This window comes from Emydura macquarii, unplaced genomic scaffold (assembly GCF_026122565.2).
Source record: "Emydura macquarii macquarii isolate MOO-44397 ecotype Brisbane River unplaced genomic scaffold, CSIRO-AGI_Emac_v2 contig_312, whole genome shotgun sequence".
NCBI lineage: Eukaryota > Metazoa > Chordata > Testudines > Chelidae > Emydura > Emydura macquarii.
In genome coordinates, this window is record NW_027130449.1 from 12055288 (window position 1) to 12075539 (window position 20252).

A 20252-nucleotide genomic window follows, 5' to 3' on the forward strand; every position below is an offset into this window, starting at 1 on the left:
TCCGAAGACGGTGGAGCCGCACGGGTATCACAGAGGACCTAACTGAGCCTCCAGAACCTTTGTATGTGGTGATGACGTGTGAGATAGGAAAGAGCCAGCCTGCCTCTCAGCTTCTTGGTTGCATTCACAGGTCTAGAAATGAGCACATTTGTTTCTTGAAACTACTGAGAGTCAGTTGTTGTTTTGAATAGAGCCACACTTTAAATAGCTGATGTCCAAGCCACTAATCTTCCACTCTCTGGATATATGCACCAGAAATATTTGGCCTGCAGAGGATATGCTACAAAAGCAATGCACCTACCTCCAGGTAGACTACCCAGGGCATCACCAGAGTCGCCACCAAGAGATCCGCCACAGCCAGGCTCACAATCAGGTAGTTGGTGGTGGTCTGAAGGGCTTTTTCCCTGGACACTGCCATGCACACCAGCACATTGCCGAAGACGATGACGAAGATGAGGAGGGTGAGAAGCATGGCATAGTAGTTGTAGTGTGGCTTCTGTCCTTCGTCGGAACCATTGAGAGGCTTGCTCCAGTTCCTGTCGTCATTGTACCAGGACAGGTTCAGGGGATCCATGAAGGTGAAAATGCCAGGTTCCAGCTCCACCCTGCCACAAAGAAGAAGCCGAATGAGACTCAGAGACCAGGGTGTAACAAATCCATCATGCACACACCAGCTCATGGAGGGCAGCTCCATGTTTCTATCCTATAAGCTAGTAAACCTTGCATAGGCTGTGACATTTACTGGTCTTTGGGTCAAAGCACTGGGGTAGGACTCAGCAGCTCTGGGCTGTGTCTGAGTCACTCAGGCAAGTCACGTAGGTGAAAACCCTGAAAGGAAGTTAGGTGCCTAAACAGCTTTGAGGATGTGGCCTTTTATCTCTTTGTGCCCCAGCTACACAGGTACTGAGTGGAGATCATTCTTCGCTGTCTCCCAGAGACGTTGTGAGGGTAAATCCATTTACGTCTGTGGATGATGATGCTGTGGAAGTACATTGCAAGGTAGATAGAACCTGAATAAGTGTATCACTGCTACTCACAGCTGGGTTCCAGTGGAACCTCCTTTGTTATGACCACCTCAACAATAGGTGAAGATTGAACTTCTGTATGTTCAGAGCTTCCTGTGACAGATGCGTATGTGTTTTGGAGGCACATCCCAGCCTTGTCTAAACCTCTTTAAGATGGAAATCTCCTCTCTCAAACACTCTTAGAACACCCTTTCTGTCCTGCAGTAATTTGCCCGCCAGTCATCCCCCCTGCCAGGAAATGCAACTGCTTGGCTTGTTTTCACAAAGCAAACAAGGGCAGCTGAACTTTCTGAACCTAACATCTAACAGACAAGGCCCACACGTAATCCGGTCCTTGGCTCCCCACACACAAGCCTGCCCATGCACTCGATCCCAATGCTCTTCGATCCTGACCTGCAGCATTCTTTGTTATTCCATTGATCAGCCTTGTCAAAGCCGAGGCTGCCAGATGTATTGTGAACCTGTGATTTTACAGAGGAGGACAAATAGCTCCCAGAAGATTAGGATGAGATCATTTAGGCCCAGAATTTCCAAACAGCGCACAAATTTTGAGTGCCTGTGTTGCTGCATCCCAGCTTCAGAGACGTGCTACCTGGTTTGCAGAGACACTGAGCCCCCACTGCTCTCATAACTTCATGTGGGAGCCATAAGTCCTCAGGCCCGAGGTGTCCTAAGCGGAGCACCCTGAGTAGGGGGACGCTTTTGAAAACTGAGGCCTAAATGCATCCATTTGACTTCTAAATAGGATTTGAACCTCCGGGTTAACTGTGATGGTATAAACTGGCACTGCTCCATGGGCTGCAGAGGAATTCTGCCACTTCACAGCCACTGAGAACTTGAGTCCTGACCGCCACTGGTGAAAGGCTAGTGCGTTAATTCGCAGCCCCCCCAGACCCTCTCTCCCCTTACTGCATTATCACACTGCCTTCCGCTCTCCTATTGCCAGACCAACCTCAGCCAGTGCTGAGGTCCCTTCTTCCGCCACTCACAGTGATTTGTCCATCATCTCTTAGTAGCGCTGACCCTGACACCCTCCAGCCACTGCTTTCCACGCTCCCCAAACCGACGGCTGCCTTGGGTTGAAAAGGGACCCAAATGAGCCCTGACAACTGCACGTAAGGACCTGTGAACATTCATTCAGCTGGTCTCAAGGCTGCAAGGAAATCGAACGAGAATTACCCAGGTACAAGCCTGACACTGGAAAAGCTGACTAGCAGCTGGCACCCGCACAAGGAGGAGGCATCAAACCCAGTCCAAGCGCCAGCCCAGCATGCAATCAGAGCAACTCCAAGTGTAGCTAATGCATTAAGCTCCTATTATCGTTCCTGAGTCGTTTTCCTTTCATGCTTTTAATGAGATTTCCTCTGCTTTGCATTGGTTTCTTGCTCCTCATTAACATGAACAAGACAACAGAGAAAATATAAACCGGGCGTCACTTTCCCAATCCCTATCTCCTTCCTTCAAGAAGTGCCCTGCTCCGGCTGACCAGCTGGCAACACCCATAATGGCAACAAAAGCCTGACATTCTCTGCTCTCTCTTGATACAAACAGCTGCTGCTCCAGCATGCACTGGAACCTAAGCTGGGAGCTGCTTACCTTGCTCTGCCATGAGACTCCTGGTTGGCCCCTCTGTATTTTTATTGTTTTTCACTAGACTGCAGTCAGGCCACTGTGTGCTCCCATCAGTTCTCCTAAGCTGATCAGGACGGGTCATTGATTGAACGGGAGACCTTTCAGAAAGAAGTACTGGTGATACAGGAGGTGGTACTTGAGTTGTTATTGGACAGACCTGGTGCAGCACTGAGTTAATGTTCACGGAGATGACATAAGCCTGAGGTCCTGACTCCTGTCCACCTGTGAAAGCTGAATCCAATCTGTCTGTGATGTAGAATCCCATATAGCACCTGTCAAGCTAAGTGATCCTGCCCTGCTAAAGTCAATGGCAAAACTCCAGATAACTTGAACAGTAGCATGCTTGGATTTGTGGTAATTAATGTCCCATGACACTTTAAAAAAAATATTAAAGTAGATGTAAAATCCCCAGTGTCCTCAAACTCTAATTTTATTACTCCATTGTGCATCCCTAAATTCCCCTTTGTAACCTTACCCCTTGACACTGGACTTAACAAAGAAGGCAAGCTCCAGACTTGGTGTTAGTTTAAACTCTTGCCCTACCTTAACTTCCATGTCTCCCAGAGTCCAACCCTTCTGGTGTAAAAGGCTGCTTGTCCATGCCCCACCCTCCCCAAAGCCGGGGTTCATAGTAATCCTTCCCTGGTAGGGACAGCTGGATATATTCTCCTTCATGATGCGCATGCATAACCACCTGTTCATAGTGATGGGGGAATCAGACACACATAAATGGCAGAAAAAACCCCACTGTATGCCGCTTGGCCCTGATTTTTCAGAGATGCTGAGCTCTCTAAAATGACTCTCCCTGCATCTAACAGCAAAAGCGCCTTGAGACCCTGAGAGTTTTCTTCAATAGCCAGCCCCACTTTCAGACTGCATCATTTCAGAACCAAGAGAAGATGAGCTAGTAGGTTAGTTTTGCGGGTAAGCAGAAGATCTTCACACCACAGATAGATGCACAGGTATCAGCTGGTCTTTGACGAGCTGCTCATGTCCAGAGGAGAGTCTATAACCTACTGAATATCATTACAAAGAGATCAAAAGGGCCCTCGATTAGATCTCAATCCAATGCTTTTAGTGAAGCCCCTGACTGCTAGGCTGCTATTACGCTGGTGTTTTCAAATTAGCATCCCGCAGCCAGTGGCATTTTCTTCCAGTTGGAGCCCTTGTGAGCACTTTGTGGAGTGCAAAATCTGCTCTCATGGGAGCAAGGCATCTTACAAAGGGCAGTGTGGCCCCCAGTTGTACAGCAACTGATTGCTCCAGATGCAGACAGCCCCTTACACCCCACTTCTCACTAAAAAGAGGTGCTAACGACAATGATTTTGCTGCTGAAGCATGAGGTGAGGTTTTCATCTTGGCAGTGTTGTCTAGGCTAGAGATCATTCACACTGTCCAGGGAAGAGCCAAGATCTTTCCAGTATAAAGTTTTTTTGGAGCTTTTTTATTGTTGTGTATTATTTATATTACAGGTGGATGGTATATTAGAGCTGCACGGCAAATCTTGGGGCTTTGCAAGGAAAATTCTGCTCCAGTTTCCCCTGCTAGTGAACTTGAAATACTAGACCTGATCCATGATTGTGTTGCTCTGACTTTATTCTGGTGTAAGCATTTAAATCAATGGAGAACCACTAGTGTAATTCTGGAGTAAAGCAGAGGTGAGCCAGGCAATTGTTATTAAAATGTTTCCCTCGTAAAGGCAATAATGTCAGTTCTTAAACCCGACATTTGCCTGTCTTCCCTTTTCTTTTATCAGTTGGCAAAGTCTGTTGTTGTGTTTTTGTATTTTTTTGAAGAAAACAAAAGTTTTAGGACAGTTTTTATAGTACAAAATTGATGTCAGCAGGGGAGTAAATGTAAGCAACCCTATAATGGCAAAACAGCATGCACAGTGAAATGTTGCAAGAATGAGCAGTTACCCAGGAGTATTCAGACCATTGTTGGGCCTCTGTAAAAAAAAGTTTGTGTATCCTTAAAACAGCAAGAATCTTAGCGCAAATTATTATCAGGCCAAAAATTGGTCCTGGAGAGAGCATTATTTGTTGTTAACAATTCTCTGGAAGGGAATATTTCAGTCATCCATTCAAGGAGAAAGCAGAAACACTACCATTTGACCTTGGTAAGCAACCACATCATCTGAGTGATAAATAGCAAACCATGGGTATGACAGATGTAAGTGTAAGGAGTACAAAAATCTATATTGGGATGTGCTGGACAGGCATGGACTTTTAGGACAATAAATGTCAAGTAGGGGAATCCCTGGGGTGTGGTTAATGCAAATTCCTCACTTCTGGTTATGCAAAAACCTAGGTTTTTGATGCTACGCCCTGAGCAGAAGGCCTTTGACTGGTGATTGCCTGTTCCTGGAGACTGGCAATCAAAGACTTGAGCTGTATAAAGAAACGGCTGAATTTTCCAGTCGGGGTGCTTGTTCCTGATCTAAAGAGGTGACATGGACTTGTAACCAAGTGGGGCCAACCCAGTTATGGAGCTTGAAAGACTGATACGTACCAAAGTCCTGGGATGGAGTTGGGGTGATCTCTGATAAGCTTTTAGCGCGTGTATAGGAACTATTATTGTTTTTATATGTTTTCTCTGTAATGCTGTTTGCCTTACAGTTTGCTTTGTGAAGGCTGATTGGTAACTGATATACACTGTTATAGACCCTGGAGACAGACTAACTGTAAATGCAGACAGACCTGCTGGGGAACCCACAGTGAGATGCGGAGGTACTGTAAACATAAACCCTGGTGTGGAGGGAGAGAAATGCTGGTCTCTGTCTGAGAGAGGGGACAACAGAGATCTGGCAACCTTAGGGAGGAGTCCTCGAAGAAAACCACGAGGTATGTGTGTCAAAGGTGCTGTTAACCCTGAAACTGTGACAGTGGGAATGAAAAATTTGTAAACAATAACCTTGGAAAAAATCAGTCCGCCTTTCTCCCTAGGCTCACACACTTCGTTTGTCATTGTGGCAGACAGAGTTATGCATAGAAAATATTTAGCCCATTCTTCCCAATCGTAGTACATTTTTAAAACACTCACATCAGAATGCACACCATCTGTGAACCAAAAAGGGGCTGCATTCTGAATGAATTTTAATTCTGCCTAGTAGTTTGACCACCACTAGTTGTCGTTATTGAAATACAAGTCTCTGATGCTTTTCTGAACTTATCTGAATCTCTAAAGAATAAAAATCCATTTGGAAATACCACAAGAAGAGCCTTTTTCATTGTATTTCAATATCTGCCTTTCTGAGGCAAACTACAGAACACAGAGACATAAGAAAATGAACAAACAAATCTGAATGTCTTTGAACCGCCGAAAAATTTTGGTTTTGGGGGATGAAGGACAGGATGGGCATGATTGGACATTATGTAACTAATTAGCCCATTGCGACATAACCTTGTCACGTGACTCGTCCTACATAGTATCAGCAATCTCTTTATCAAGCATACAGCAATTTCTGGTTACTTCTGACCTCATTATAACCTTTGTCTGGAAGATGATTTATAAGACCTGGAATGTGCACTGCCCAGTGTGTGAAATACACACTGCGAGATAGTCCTCTGATCTGCTTGGTTATCCAGTGCTTTGTTTCCCGGGCTGACTATTCCACATTGCCCCCAGAGGTTAGTTAAACTGTGAACAGGCCACGAAGTCGAAAGAAACCAGGGCATCAAACTGCAGGATGTGCAGCCAGAGCAAGGCAGTGCACATAATTCATAAGTACAATCAGGAAATTTCAGCTACCGCATTCTTGGGACAAAACTCCAGGGGCAGTAAGGAATGGATCTATTATCAGAGTGTTTTCCTGCCCTATTGTATGTAAGCCCCATTTCTGTCTCCTGTCCCCCTCTAAACCTCAGGCTGATTTAAAATTAGTAGTAATAATCTTTTATATTATGGTCGTGTCCAGAGGCTCCAGTCAGTATCGTGCCCGCATTGCACTAGGTGCTGTAAAAACTCAAAGAGACTGTATTGGACTCCGAAAGCTTACATTCTCAAAAACGTGTGGGTATTGTTTTTACTCAAAGCAAACACCTCACGCAGCTGGTGAGATCCTGAGGCAGTACCAGGACAACACAGCCACGTTGTGTCATGGTAACATGTTGCAAAGAGATGGTGTCATGTAATAATTCCTCCCCTGCCTGATTTCCATTTAGGGCTCCTATGCAGACTGTCAGACAGCCTTGTAGGACAAGGGACAGACCTGGAGAAACAGGACAGGTGGAACCAACCCTGAAGTGTGAACGTGGTTTTGTATCTCCTCCTTGCTTAGAAAGACAGTGAAGCTACAGGAAGACAAAAAGAAAAGAAAAAAGAAAAAAGGAGAGGGTAATAACCAAATCTCAACCCTTTGAATTACCCAATCAGTGTATTTTGACACACATCATGTTAATTTATGCGGTACCTGTCAACGTATCTGATAGAAATGACTCAGCCCCTCAGACTGAGAGTTCAGGAAACCAAATTAGATACCACTTCATGCATAACAGCCCCCCACACCCTCCAGTAACTTAGAAGTCTCTCTTCCCAGTGCAGTTTGTTCTAAAACGAATTTGTTGTTGTTTTTCCTGGTGACTGGGGACCTGAATACTAGAAGTTCACTGTGAAAAATACATGTATCATTTAAATGAAAATATCAAAAACAAACCCCGGGAGACTGCTTTGTTGTTTCCAAGCAATGGAATGAGCAGAGAGCCTGGAAAACAGTGAAAGGGGTACATCTCTCTTGCAAATGGAGTTTTATAGTTTTATCTTTCAGAAACAAGTGTGAAAATGCAAGCTGGAATCAGAGCTACCTAGAAGTGTCCTGGAGGGGTGAAGAACTAATGTTTCATATGGTGAGGGATCCAGGTTGGAGAATGTCAAGGCACTTTCAAGAAGTGGCAGGCGAACTAGTTTGGATAAAAGAAGAACTGGTCTGTACTGGTGCCAAAAATCCCAGGTAACCTCAATATAAATATTCCTCAAGGTCTGAAAAGTTTATCACATAACTTCTTAATTTTCATGAAACTCTGCACTTCCTAGTGTTAGCACCATGATGGAGGACACAAATACTTTAATCATAAGCCATATCTGATCTGATCAAAGTTCAGTACTCTGGTTTATGCAGTCATGTTATTCATGATAAGTGTTCCGACAAATGTTGGCTATTCATGGAAATGTTCCTGAGGGCTTGTCTATGCATGAAAGATATTCTGGAATAAGGCAGGGTGTGAATTCAAAGCAGAATAGCTAATCTGGAATAACTCCATATGTGCACACTCCTGTTCCAGAATAGCTATTCTGGAATAACCCATAGTCTGAAAATTATTTGTCTACACTCTTCAGTAACTACTCAGGAAAGGCAAATACATTTAAAGACAATCAGGATGGGTTTATGCATCAGTCAACAAAGAGGGCAAACTGGTAATAAATATTGCAGAGTAATAAAAATTACTAATAATAGTTAATAATAATAATTAACTGGGGTTATTCACATACTTAAAGGTATGTAAGCGTGTGTGGAGGTCTTTGATGTTATGGTGATGTGTGTTAAATGGATGAAAAATTGTTCAACCAGTTGTAATCCTAAACGCCTGGTATCAAAAGAGTTAATTAAAGCAAAGAAATTGATTCCAAATCGGCATCTGAGCATGGAAGTCTACTTCAGAGACCAGTTACTGTATTACAGCTGATTCCGGCTGAGTCCATGGGATTTTTGCATCATCACCTCTGACATTCTGTACCAGTGAACTTTCCATGCACTGTTCGGAGCAGATGTGCAGTGACCTGCTTTGTTTTTGTACTTCGTCTGCTATTTGGGGCTTTGGGTTTGAGTTTTCAGTAGGAAAACAAGTAAACAAACAATGATAGTAATAATTTAAAAATAACCCTGAAATGGATCATGCTAATAATGAAAGTTGACAAGAACAGCTGAGGTTATCAACTTAAGAACGGGGCTGAACTGTGCATGACTCTGAGATTCTGCCTGGTGAGGCTGCAGTGGGCAGGGAACGGTACTGTGGCCAGGACAGGGCATCGTATCCAAAGTCCTGTTTCTTCACCTAACTGAATTCGAGATATGTTTGGGGTTTCCCTTGGTGCTAGTGCCATTGCATCAACAGAACTGCTCTTAGTGAGTCTCCAACTCGATCCATGGAAACAAAACCTTCTGTGTCCTTCAGGCAGAACCTTCACTTCCATCCCTTGGTCTTACAGGGTCTTGTTAATTGCAGAATGAGTGCCTGTGTTTTCCAAGCTTGCCTCTGATACTTGGGAGCAATGATACTTCGTACTGCTCCTGGCCTTTGCTGGCCACAGGTTCTTGATGAAGAGAAGGCGCTCGGGAGTTTGCACCTCTTGCAGACCCATCGCTGCAGACAAATAAAAGGTGCCGTGTTTTCTGCAGAAACTCTACTCAAAAATTGATCCCCATTCTGCAGCCCCTCCTTGGTGGCTCGCAGGGGATGCAGTGCAAGAGATGCCAGTGAGCTGCTGAAATTAAGAAAATACAGTAAGGCTAGAGAGGTTCAATGGACCATGGGATTGGAAACACTTAGAAAGGTGACACAATTGGCTGGGACAATTGGGCTGCCGGTACTGGCGGTGTGTGTGCTACTGCTGCCTGGGTTGCACAGGATCTGTTCTGTGCAGAGAGAGCCAGATTCATCTTCCATCCTGCCAATCTCACCCCGGTATCGTAAGAACATAAGAACGGCCGCACTGGGTCAGACCAATGGTCCATCTCACCCTGTATCCTGTTTCCCAACAGTGGCCGGTGCCAGATGTTCTGGCAGGCAGAGGCTAGGGACGTGCAGAGCGTGGGGCCGTGTCCCTGACTGTGAGTACTAAATACACGTTAGAAAGGTAAAGATTCAGAGATTCCAAGGCCAGAGAGGAACCACTGTGATCATCTAAGCTGACCTCCTGCATAGCACAGGCCAGAGAACTGCCCCTAAATGATCCCTGGAGCAGATCTCTTAGAAAAATATCCAGTCTTGGTTTAGAAATTGCCGGGGATGGAGATTCCGTCGTGGTGCTTGGTAACGTATCCCAGTGGGAGTATCGGAGTAGTGACAAGTGAATGTCACAACTAAAAGTTTCTCTTGAGGGGAGGCCACAAGAAGAGAGACTGGGCCAAATTCTCTGCTGGTGGAAATGGACACAGTTCTGTTCACTTCAGTGCAGCTGCCACCAAATTACGTCAGTGAAGTGGTTGGCCCATTGTGCTTCTGAGGAGCCTTTCGGCTTTTCCTAAGCTAGAAATCCCCTGAGGAGAGGGCTCCCGCCAGTGCTTGACTGTGCTCTGTGAGGCCTGGTGTACCCACCCCTTTGGGAGACTCGGTCCCTATGGCCTGGGGAATGAGAAGCCGGGATTAGGAATCCAAAGCGCACCCCCTCTGTGGTGGAGCATGGTTCAGCATTTAGGCTGCACATCGAGCAATGATTTCTACCCACCATCGCAGCTGTGCCTTTGCCTGGCCTCTCCAATGGCCATGGGCGATGCAGCTGTATCAATGCAAATGAGAAGTCAGTGGCGTCTACGTGGGGCCGAGTGCACATTGTGCTTCCCAGACACAGCATAGGGAGTTTTCCTCTCTGCTTTGTTCCTCCATCCCTCTCTTCACCTCACCCCCTCAAGTCAGGCGGAGAGTGTGTGTGTCTCGCAGCAGCTGCCTAGAGAGTCCGGTGTCCATCCATCCAGGCCATGCTCCGGTCCCGAGAGCCAGGTGGTACACGAGCCGCTTTTAGTGCCTGTGGACCCTCGTGCAGTTTTAATGAGACGCTCAGCTGGCTAACCGAAATGTGAGCAGACCCAGGCTGCTCTGGATCCTCTGGCCCACGTTGGTGCTAATGTAGCTTTTGGCACCGATAAAAGACAGCCAATTTCCCCTCAGCTCAGGCGCCAGGCTGTGTGATCTGCTCATCCCAGCACAGACCTGTCTTCAGCTCTCAGCAAAGGCGCCGATCCAATGCAGCCAACGAGAGCCTTTCCCCTGACTTCAAGGGACTGGGGGTTGGGCCCCACGTTTGCAATCTATTCTAGAGGATGGCTGGGTCCCTGAGAGTGAAGAGAAGAGAGAGCAGAAAACAAGCTGTGGCTTAAATCCCCCTCCCTTGGTGTGTGTGCGATTTACTGGTGCCTCCCAAAGGGCTGGGGTCCTACCGAAGCTGCCCGTCATACCATTGCTCTCTGCTAAAGGAGGGTTCCCTTTAGCCAGCGCATCAGAGGCACTAAAGAACTGCTCTTGGATGGGGAGGAGGTCTTGAGTTCTGCTCCTGTTGACAAATTGTGGTAGAGTGTGCAGTGGCCAATGGGTGCAGAGCCAGTGGAACTATGATGATTTATACCAGTTGAGGATCTGGACCCATAATGTCAATATCTGCGGGTAACTTCTGAATCGCTGGCCTATGTGAGGTGTAATAATCGCACTAAGAGACACAACCTATCCTACAGGGCCTGCTACCAAGAGGCTGCCTCGGCCAGTCCCATCTGGGGTAGTACTTGGGCTATGTCTACATTGCAAGCAGACATCTGCAGCTGGTTCCCACCAGCTGACTCAGGCTTGTGGGGCTCACTCCTTGTGGGGCTCTCTAACTGCAGTGTAGACATTCCAGCTTGGAGCTCTGGGACCCTCCCTCCTCGCGGGTGCTAGAGCCCAGGCTCCAACCTGCACCTGGACATCTACATGGCAATTAAACAGACCCTTAGCCCGAACCCTGCTGGCCTGGGCCAGCCGTGGGTGTCGGATTTCAGTGTAGACATACCCTGTGAGAGCAGAAGTCCGTGTCTGGGGAGTGGCTGCAGGAGGTTCATAGGCTGTCCCTGGCACGCCGGAGAGATTGATTTTTGTGTGTATGGATATGCTCTTTAGGCTGAAAGATGTAGCTGTGCTGATTGAAGATCTTCTGTGCAGAGAGTACCTGTGAAGACTGGAGCCAGCTGTATGCATTTACGCACTAAGGTCCCATCCCACTGGGACTGCAGAGTACAGAGAAGAGGCTAATGCAGCTGCAATTTGTTTCCTTTTCCTCTTTTGAGTGATTGCTGCAGCGCAAAGGAGCCATGTTTTATACGAGCACAGTGATGCTCTGCTGCTCCTAACCGAGTGTCACAAGCCCCGGAGCTCTGGGGAGTGGAAAGAAGCCATTCTTACTTGGGTTTCCCCTGACTGATTTTTGTCCTGTCTCCTTTCCTAGAAAGCTGGAAATGCCTCTGTCCCTCTGATTTGCCAGCCCCCTGGTGATTAACCAGCCTCTGACCTTTGAATCTAGTTTCTTGCTGTGAACTTTCCCTTTCCTTTCTGTAGGATGACAGGTAACTCTTCTCTGTTTTCTTCTGTTTAGTTCATTTATTCCCTTTATTTCATAAAAATGCTTGAATTTATCCAGTTCCTTGTTGCAAACATGAAACTGTCCAGGGCATTTCATTCTAACCTGGGGCTTTCTGTCTGGCCTGCTCCTTTTCCTCAACCGGTTCCAGTTGCATCTCCTCCCCGGGGTTTCTTTCACTTTATTATTACTATGCTTTTGCACTGCAGTAGCTCCTAGAGGTCCCAATTAGAGATCAGAGCTCCAGTGGCCTAGGCGTTGTACAAACAAGCCAATTAAAGAGAATCCGTGCTCCAAAGAATTCACAATCTAGAATGATGACAAATTGGAACAGAAGGATAACCAGACAAACAGGATCGGAGGACAAAGTCACGGTGAAGACTGACATATTTGCACCCTGCATAATCTTGGGGCCAGATGCTCCGATGGTGCAATACAGCCTGGCTTCTCTGAAGCTGTAATTGGCTGATTTACACTAGCCGAATTTCTTCTCCTCAGTGTGCCAGCAATCTTCTTTGACAGCACCAGGGATAGAGACTGGTTGGGTTTTTTCTTAAGCCAGGCTTGCTTATGTGAAAGCAGTGACAACCAAGGTAACGAGTTGTTAAAACTCTGCAAACAATCTTGGAAGGAAACAAAATGTTGTGACAGTTGCAATAGAATAACTAAATGGTTTCCTCAGCAACCAGTTGCCAATTGTTGTACAATAATTAAACATCTGCAAGCAGATGTGCTGCAAACCGTGCACCACCCTCACTACTTTTAGCTTTACTAATGCAGGTAATTTTTTTAACAAGGCAAACATTCAGCCTGTTCTTTCCTAGCTAGAACAGCTAAAGGCCACAATATTGTTTCCCTCTGAATGGTGACATGGAAGCATTGAGTGGAGGTCAGAAAGCAGAGTTGTGTGCAACAACGGTTGATTGTCGTGTGTGTGAAAGAGAGAGTGAGAAGTTCCTGATGATGGGTGTTCGCAGGTTTGATTTTGGGCTAATATGGGAGGATTTTCTCAATCCGCAAACGCAACGTTTCACTCTGGAAATCCTGACAGAAAGAAGAATTCTCCTGATTTTTACCAAGGATGAAATGTCACTGGTTTTGCACCAATGCTTTCTTGGTCATCATCGCCTGAACTGCCTGAACCTATACAGCTTGCAATGCTGGTAGATTTCAGTGTCATCACAGCCAGCAGGCGCTACGCCTGAACTCATCCTTCTGCAAATCACAAAGAAAAATAACAAAGGAACGCTGTATTGAATTTTAATGTAAGCAATAATGCTGCCCTGAGCTTATCAGAAGTGATAATACCAGATGCTGTGCAGAAGCAGCGAGCAGAATATTCAGGTTCTAATAATGTTCTTCTGGTTTCCAGCAAAGGCAGGTAAATGCCACAGTCAGGCCCCGGAGGGATGGCCATGTTTCACGTCAGTGTCCTGTTAGTTAAACCTATTTCCCCTGTGAGTGGAAGGGAACTAGGTGCGCGTCTTTTCAAGCGCAGTCATGGTGCATGTGGCATTGGACACAGCCCGGGGCATTTTACTCTGTAGTGTACGTAGCTGCTGCTCAGTGTTCCATGAATCCTGCCTGCAGACTAGGACTTCAGCGACAGAGGGAGGGATGGAAAGGGCTCCCCTCACCAGCTGAGAACTGGGCACTTGCCGAACACATCATTTCATGCTAACCAGATGCATTAAAATACTGTTCTGGCCGTGTGCATTCTAGTGGATTGGTCACTGAAGTCATATGGAGCTAACTACGTCCTGGCTTGTCTTGGTCTGATGTCATCAAGGCTAACGGGCTACTTCAAACTTTACAAAGTTCAGGAGAGGGAGTATTGTCTAGTAGGTACAGCAAAGGGGAGGGGAGCCAGAGCTTCTGGGGGTCTGCTCCCAGCTCTGACACTGACTCATTGTGTCACACTGGGCCAGGCACTTATTCTTCCACGTCTCAGTTTCCCTGTTTGTAAAATGGGGGTAACAATGTTGACTTCTCTCTCAGTAGTACTGCATGGCGGCATTCATTAATGTCAAGCGCTTTCCGATGCTCAGGTGACTTTTGGGTGTTTGACAGGAGATCTGTCGGGTTTAAGGACAAAGGTATACATATCTACAACTGAATGTTAAACAATCACCAGCCCAGAAATTGGTCGGGTACTAGATAATATGATCATGGATTAAGGGCAAGGTTTTCTAAAGTGACTAGTTAGTTTTGGGTTCCTCAGTTTTTGGGTGACAACTTACTGGTGCCTGATTTTCAATGCTCAGCCCTTCCTAGGGACTCTGAAATCGGACACCCCAAATCACTGGTCACGGTTGAAAATCTTGGATATATTGGCAAATCCCTATAGAGTAGAACTGTAACAAAGTTGTCTGCCCCTTTAAGGGGCCTGGGGCCAGACAGCCCTGCTGGAGGGCGGCTGAGACAGCTACCTTGGAAAGGATAGATGAGGGAGATAGTGCTGCAGTAGGAAATTGAAGGTCAGGTCCTTCTTATTTTTCAGCACTGAGAGGCAAGAGAAAAAGCCAAGGCAGACAGAAAAGCTGCTTTCGTGAGCCTTTAAAGAAGGTAGGCCATGGCACTGAGCCTAGACTGGGCAGATTGAGAGACCCCACCTGAGTGAGGGCAATCTGAGACGGTGGCTAGCCTGAAGCCAGCCTGGCTAGGATGTGCGGTAACAAGGCCTCGTCACTCCCCTGAAGGCAAGACAAAGCCGCGTCTGATTTATTAAACAAAGTAAGTGATCAACAGAGCAAAACGTTTGCAAATATCAAACTCGCCTGTGAACAATGGTTTTTTTGTGTGTCTCTGAGCTTTTGGTGTGCTTTGCTCCTTCAAAGAACAATTTGTATGATAAACCTTGTAAATGTGTTGCATATGGGTCCTTAATAGCTGAGAACTCAGAAGGTGCTTGTCTGACAGTCCTATCAATGCAGCTTGATGGCTCTACAAATGTCTTCTTGAAAACTGTCAAAGTCTCACAAATTAATTAAATGTTAGCTTAAGTGACTCAGTGTGAAGAAGAAAAAAATCCATGCTAAATGCAGCAATATCACTTTTTCTCTTCTCCCGTTGCCCTTTGATAATGCAAAACTACCTTAGAGAAGGCAGAAACCTGAGTAAAATGCAGGTTTAAAAAAAAACAAAACAGACCTCAACCAAGTTAGAAGGATTCATTGGCAATGACTTGCTGTTTGCGTGCATCTGCTCCCTCCAGGCCTTCCATTGACTTCCTCCAGTTTTGGTTTAGGGTTAGGGCAGCTACGCGCCCGTTTGAAATTATAATGCACTCCTTGACATTAAGGGCTAGATTGTAATTTTTGGCACAAGCCTGAGCAAAAGACGCCACTGCAGGATGCACTAAGAGGAGCCCTGGGGAGGCGTTGTAACTCAGAAGCACAATCCCCGGCCTGCTTTCTCGAAGGGGGTTACAATTTGCTGCTGGTACCGATGTTACCTGCATGGGCTCAGTCACTCTGGCTGGTGTGAATGGGGGGGAGGGGGAACCAAAGTTCCACCCATTCCCTGCCTACACCTCCCATTTCCAGAAGGCAGAGTGAACAATCCTGCTTCTTACTATCGCCTAGACCCAAAGTCTAAGTATATGGCACAAGGTCTCAACTCTTCATAACGCCTTTGCTTGGCCATGTGTCTAGCAAGACCTAGTCTAGCCCAATGGCTTCCTAAAGAGCTAAAAGATTCTAATTTGGGATTACACTGGGGTGGGGGGGTATAACTGGTGTCTCTCTTGTAGCTTTTTGCTTTGAAAGAGAGTAGATCTTCTAAACAGTTACTCGTGACAATTTCTTTTTATTTTCCTTCCCGGCCTGTTACGGGAGGGTGAGAAAGAGAGATCAGACCAGCATTTGATTGCAAACTCCCTCTCATTGTGTAGTGGGTGGCTATGTTACCTTGACCTTTATTTTAATTTCGTAAAGGAATAATGAGACTGTGCTCTTGATCCCCAAGAAGGGAGAAAGATTTGCATCCTTATTACTTTGCAAAGAGAAACACTCCTTACAGAAAATCACTTTGCTTTATGGTGAAGCCACAACTGTTCAGAAAAGGGCCAGAGACAAGGAAGGGTTTGGCTAAGCAGCCAACCAAGTCACCACCTGTTTTGCATACAGGAACCCTCACAATACAGCTGAGGAATGAGAGGAACCTCTCTTGCTTTTCATTGTGACGTCTGTAAATACCTCTGTGCCCTTTGCAAAAAATGTGGTTTTTACAGCATTAAAAAAACCCTCTTTATTTCAGGATTCCCTGGAGCATCGTAGTCTGGGATTTATTTATTTAGCAGTTTAACGTGATGTTCGTCACCCTGCCTGCATTTGCTTTATGAAAGCAGGTGAAATGACAATAACTGCAGAGTAAACAAAGTGTAACTGGCTAGCCAGAGCACTTTGCTATAGGAGATGTGTGCAGGGGGCCAATGACCAGCCCAGGCACTCTTTGTGGCTACTCCATGTTAACTTTGTGCCTGGGTTTAAATGGTATCACCAATATCAGAGGCCTCAAAATAATAAGATGGTCTAGTGGTTAAAGCAATAGACTGGCACTCAGGAGTAGGGCTGGCCAAAAATTTTCTGTTAAAACATTTTTAATCGAAAATTAAGTATTTATGTAAACAAAACGTTGGTAGAAAGTGTCTACTTAGCTTGAAACTTTTGATTTCAGTTTTTATCAAAGAACTGAAAACCTCATATTCTCATCTGAAAACAGTTTTCCGCCTTCCCTCCCCACATTTTGGTATTTTTTGCCCCTCGTTTTTTTTGTTTTCAGGCAAACTTGTTTGGTTCTGGGTGGCTGAAAAAGCAGGAGAAGTTTTCAGATTTTTCGTTTTTTTTCAAAGCTCAGCGCACTCTCCTCCCAGTGTTAATTGAAGCTTCTAAGTGCTACCGTCATACAAATCATCATCATCATCATCACAATGTGCAACTCTGACTGCCACGCACTTTGCCCGGCCCAGTTCCCACACTTTTGCTATAATCAATAAAGACAATGTTTGAATATTGCTTTGAAAGCCCTGTAACTCAGCAGCGCTATGTCCATGCCACTGGAAATTAGAGAAGATAAGGCACCTCTTCAGGAGAGCAGGATGTCAGCAGGGAATATTTGCATGAGCGTGACAGGTCAGGTAATGTTGTGAAGGAAGCTTCTTGAGCATGCACTGGGCTGTAACCCCTCCACTGCTGCTCAGTGAAGGGTAGAGCGAAGCAGCAGCAATGAGGGTCTGACAGGTTAGTTAGCGAGTGCAGAGTGACTGCGTGGTTGCAGAGGTATAAAGAGATTAACTATTGTGCTCCGTCCCAGACGTGCACGTTTTTGTATCCTTCCTGCCTCTTTGATTCAAGGCATGACAGTGTCCACAGAGGGCCTCTCTGTCGCTCACATACGCACAGAGCGCTTGTGCAGAAGCAGAGTTCAGATTGCTCGTTAGAAGAATTAGCCCTTCACAGCGAAGTCGATAGCAAGAGGCACGGCAGCAGGGCTTTATGCTAAGGCAGCTCGTTCAACGTCTATCAGCCGCTGTCTGTTACGCTGGAATCCCCCACTGGAGTTTTGGGCTAAATCTTTTGTACATTCTTGATTAAACACCAAACAAGTAGAGAGGCCAGTTCTGACAAACCTGCCGTACTCAGTAGCTCCCCATAAGCTTCTTGTAAATATTTAAGCAGCATATCTGGTGACTGGAAAATGCACAAACTTAGCAGTTTAGCACTGGAATGTGCAAGTTGCCCAGCCATCTGCTGCATGAATGTTTAACAGAGCAGGCCATGGTATCGTGCACACGCACTTCCAGACTGGTAGTGGCAGGTGCAGAGCACCATGTAGGTGCTGAATGTACTTTCCCATATGAACATCATCAAGCACAGAATGGTCTCTAGTAGTGATACATCTGAGGATGACTGAAAATTCGGCAGGCTTTTTTTATTGCAGAAGACCACTCGGGACTGTGGTGTGTAGGAGTTGGGTGGTACCCCTTTAATCAGTTCAGAAGCCCTCTAGCGGGACTCCTTATTTTCTCTTACTCTACTAGCCACCAGACTCCTACCAAAGCAGCGGTGAACACCCCCATGTAGCTAGGAGGACTTGTCTATGTTAGTAAATGTGGTGGAACCCAGCTGTGTCCATGTGGCTTCTGTATGTTCCTAATGTTTTGTAGAGAGCATCATTGGGTGTCCCACCTTCAGCATCTCTGCAAATGCAGGATCTTTATCCCTGCCTTGGCTAGTCTACAAACTGTCCAGCTAACTGATAACCCATCTGGGTTCTTCTTTTCTTAATAATCACTCCCTGTTCCCACCATGATGCAGTTTAAAGGACAAAAGAAACAAAAAATCTCTTTGCAATGCCAGTGTTACTACGCCACTTCTCGTGAGTGATTATTTAATTAAATGTGTGGCAAACAAGCCTGCTGTCTCACTGGTAAATGCATATCGTTCACGCTGGGCCACAGAGAAACATTTCATTTTCTGGGCCAGGTGCTAGCAGAAGTCTGAGTCATGAAATGATTATTAGGCAGATACATAGAACTTTCCCAGCCACAAAAAGATAATGATCCCTCACAGCTTGTTGGGCGACATGTAGCATGAAATCCAGGCAAAGACCCTAGTAAGATTGCACGCCTGTGTCTTACTCTTATCGGAATAACGTCTTGGATCTGCTGTGATTTGTCCATAGTCCGAGTTGGAAGCAGTGGTCTTGTGTCTGCGTACTTTCCTTTTTCTTTCCCTCCCCCAGTGACAAACTTTTAAGACTGCCCACTTTCAGGCTTTTCCTCTTACTGCAAATTTTAAAGAGATTCTCTCGCTTTAAAAATCACTGGCTAAATTCCGAGCTGGTGTCCAACGTTAGTGGATCTACGTGAGTTCTGCCATCTGAGGATCTGGCCCTGACTGTATATGAACCTTCTGAGCAAACCAGACCCTGGTGGTTTCTAATGAACGTGGGTTGATTTTTCTTTTTTAGGGTTTCACGTCAAAGTCATATGAAATTTCATCTAGTTTGCTCCAGTCTCAAGGTCAAGGTGGAGTTTCCAAGCAGTTCAGAGATGAAACTCAGAGCAAACTGTGCCATGGGGGGAAAGATGTGCACTCCAGTGGACCAAAACTGAAGATGTTCACATAAACCATTGGGAAGTTCCATAAAACTCTAATGGACAGTTGCCCTTCTGTCAATAGGCAGCACAGGACAGAAGTACATCTGCTGGAATCCCGCCCTTCCTAACAGAATAAGACAGCAGCAGTGTGGTACGCAGGGGGGGGTAATGCTATACCCAGCTGTTACTGACTCAAGCCTGTTCTCAGAGCTCAGTGCGATGATTCTAGTTGATTATTTACAGCTTGCTCGGCTGTGGATCCAGCTACTGACACATCTGCTTGCTGGGAACATTCAGCTGACAGGCTGTCTAAGCGACTTGGCTCCACGGAGTCCTAACAGAACAGGAGCCATAGCTGAGGCTGTTGTTGCATTCTCAGCGTGTCCCTGCCTCCCTTTCCTTGGGTATTTCTCACGTGAAATACTGGCCAGCTGGCATGTTTCCTCCGATTGCTGACACCCAGCTGCACCCACGCTGTTCATAACCGCAAGCCTCCCAGGGCTCTTCGGGGAAGCTATTTAAAGATGAATTTATCTTGAAGGCATTTCTGCCTGGCAGACGTAAACTTCTAAGTCATACTGACGCACCATAATAGCACCCTGAATCACGCGGGTCACCTCGGAGACCTATGGAAATGCAGACTGGTGCATGAACGGGGAAAGACTATTCCTTGGGCACTGGTGGAATTTGGAGAGGAAGGTCCCCCCGTTTCTCCTCCAGCAGCACTGTAAGGAACAGGGTGTCAGAGAGAATAGACTCTGGGGCAGCGTAAGGGCTCTGGTTTCCCAGCCCAGAGGTGTCGAACCGGGCCAGGAAGATGAGTGACAGACAGACATGTTTATTGCTTCAATGATTCATGCTGTGAATTCCTGAAGTACAGAGTTAGCTTGAGAGGAGGCTTCCCATCTACTTTCCTAGAGTGAGAATAAAGGGCAGTGTTCAAGACGTTGATACGGGAGAGGAAACCAGGTCACCAGGGAAGTGAATGGAGGGGAGGAAGGACCCAGCCTTGGGGTGGGATCAGCTCCACCACCCACATGAGGATAGCGGAGTGCCACTGACTGTAAGAACAAGGGTTTGGGGAGGCCAGTTTCCCAGTGTAGCTCCATTGACTTCAATACGCCGGCTGAGGAATGGCGCTCTGTGCGTCCAGGATAAATGGCAGTGCCCCAGTG

The 20252-nt window shown here is 46.2% G+C and overlaps 1 protein-coding gene across 1 annotated transcript in view; it reads right to left on the reverse strand.

The window, feature by feature from the left end:
* The window catches only part of DRD2 (dopamine receptor D2), a 54359-nt gene that overhangs the window by 16920 nt on the left and 17187 nt on the right, over positions 1 to 20252 (reverse strand). Inside the window, exon 2 of the mRNA XM_067562908.1 lies at positions 302 to 605. Coding sequence (XP_067419009.1) covers positions 302 to 574 — 273 coding nt within the window. The 5' untranslated portion in view covers positions 575 to 605. The remainder of the gene's footprint in view (positions 1 to 301; positions 606 to 20252) is intronic.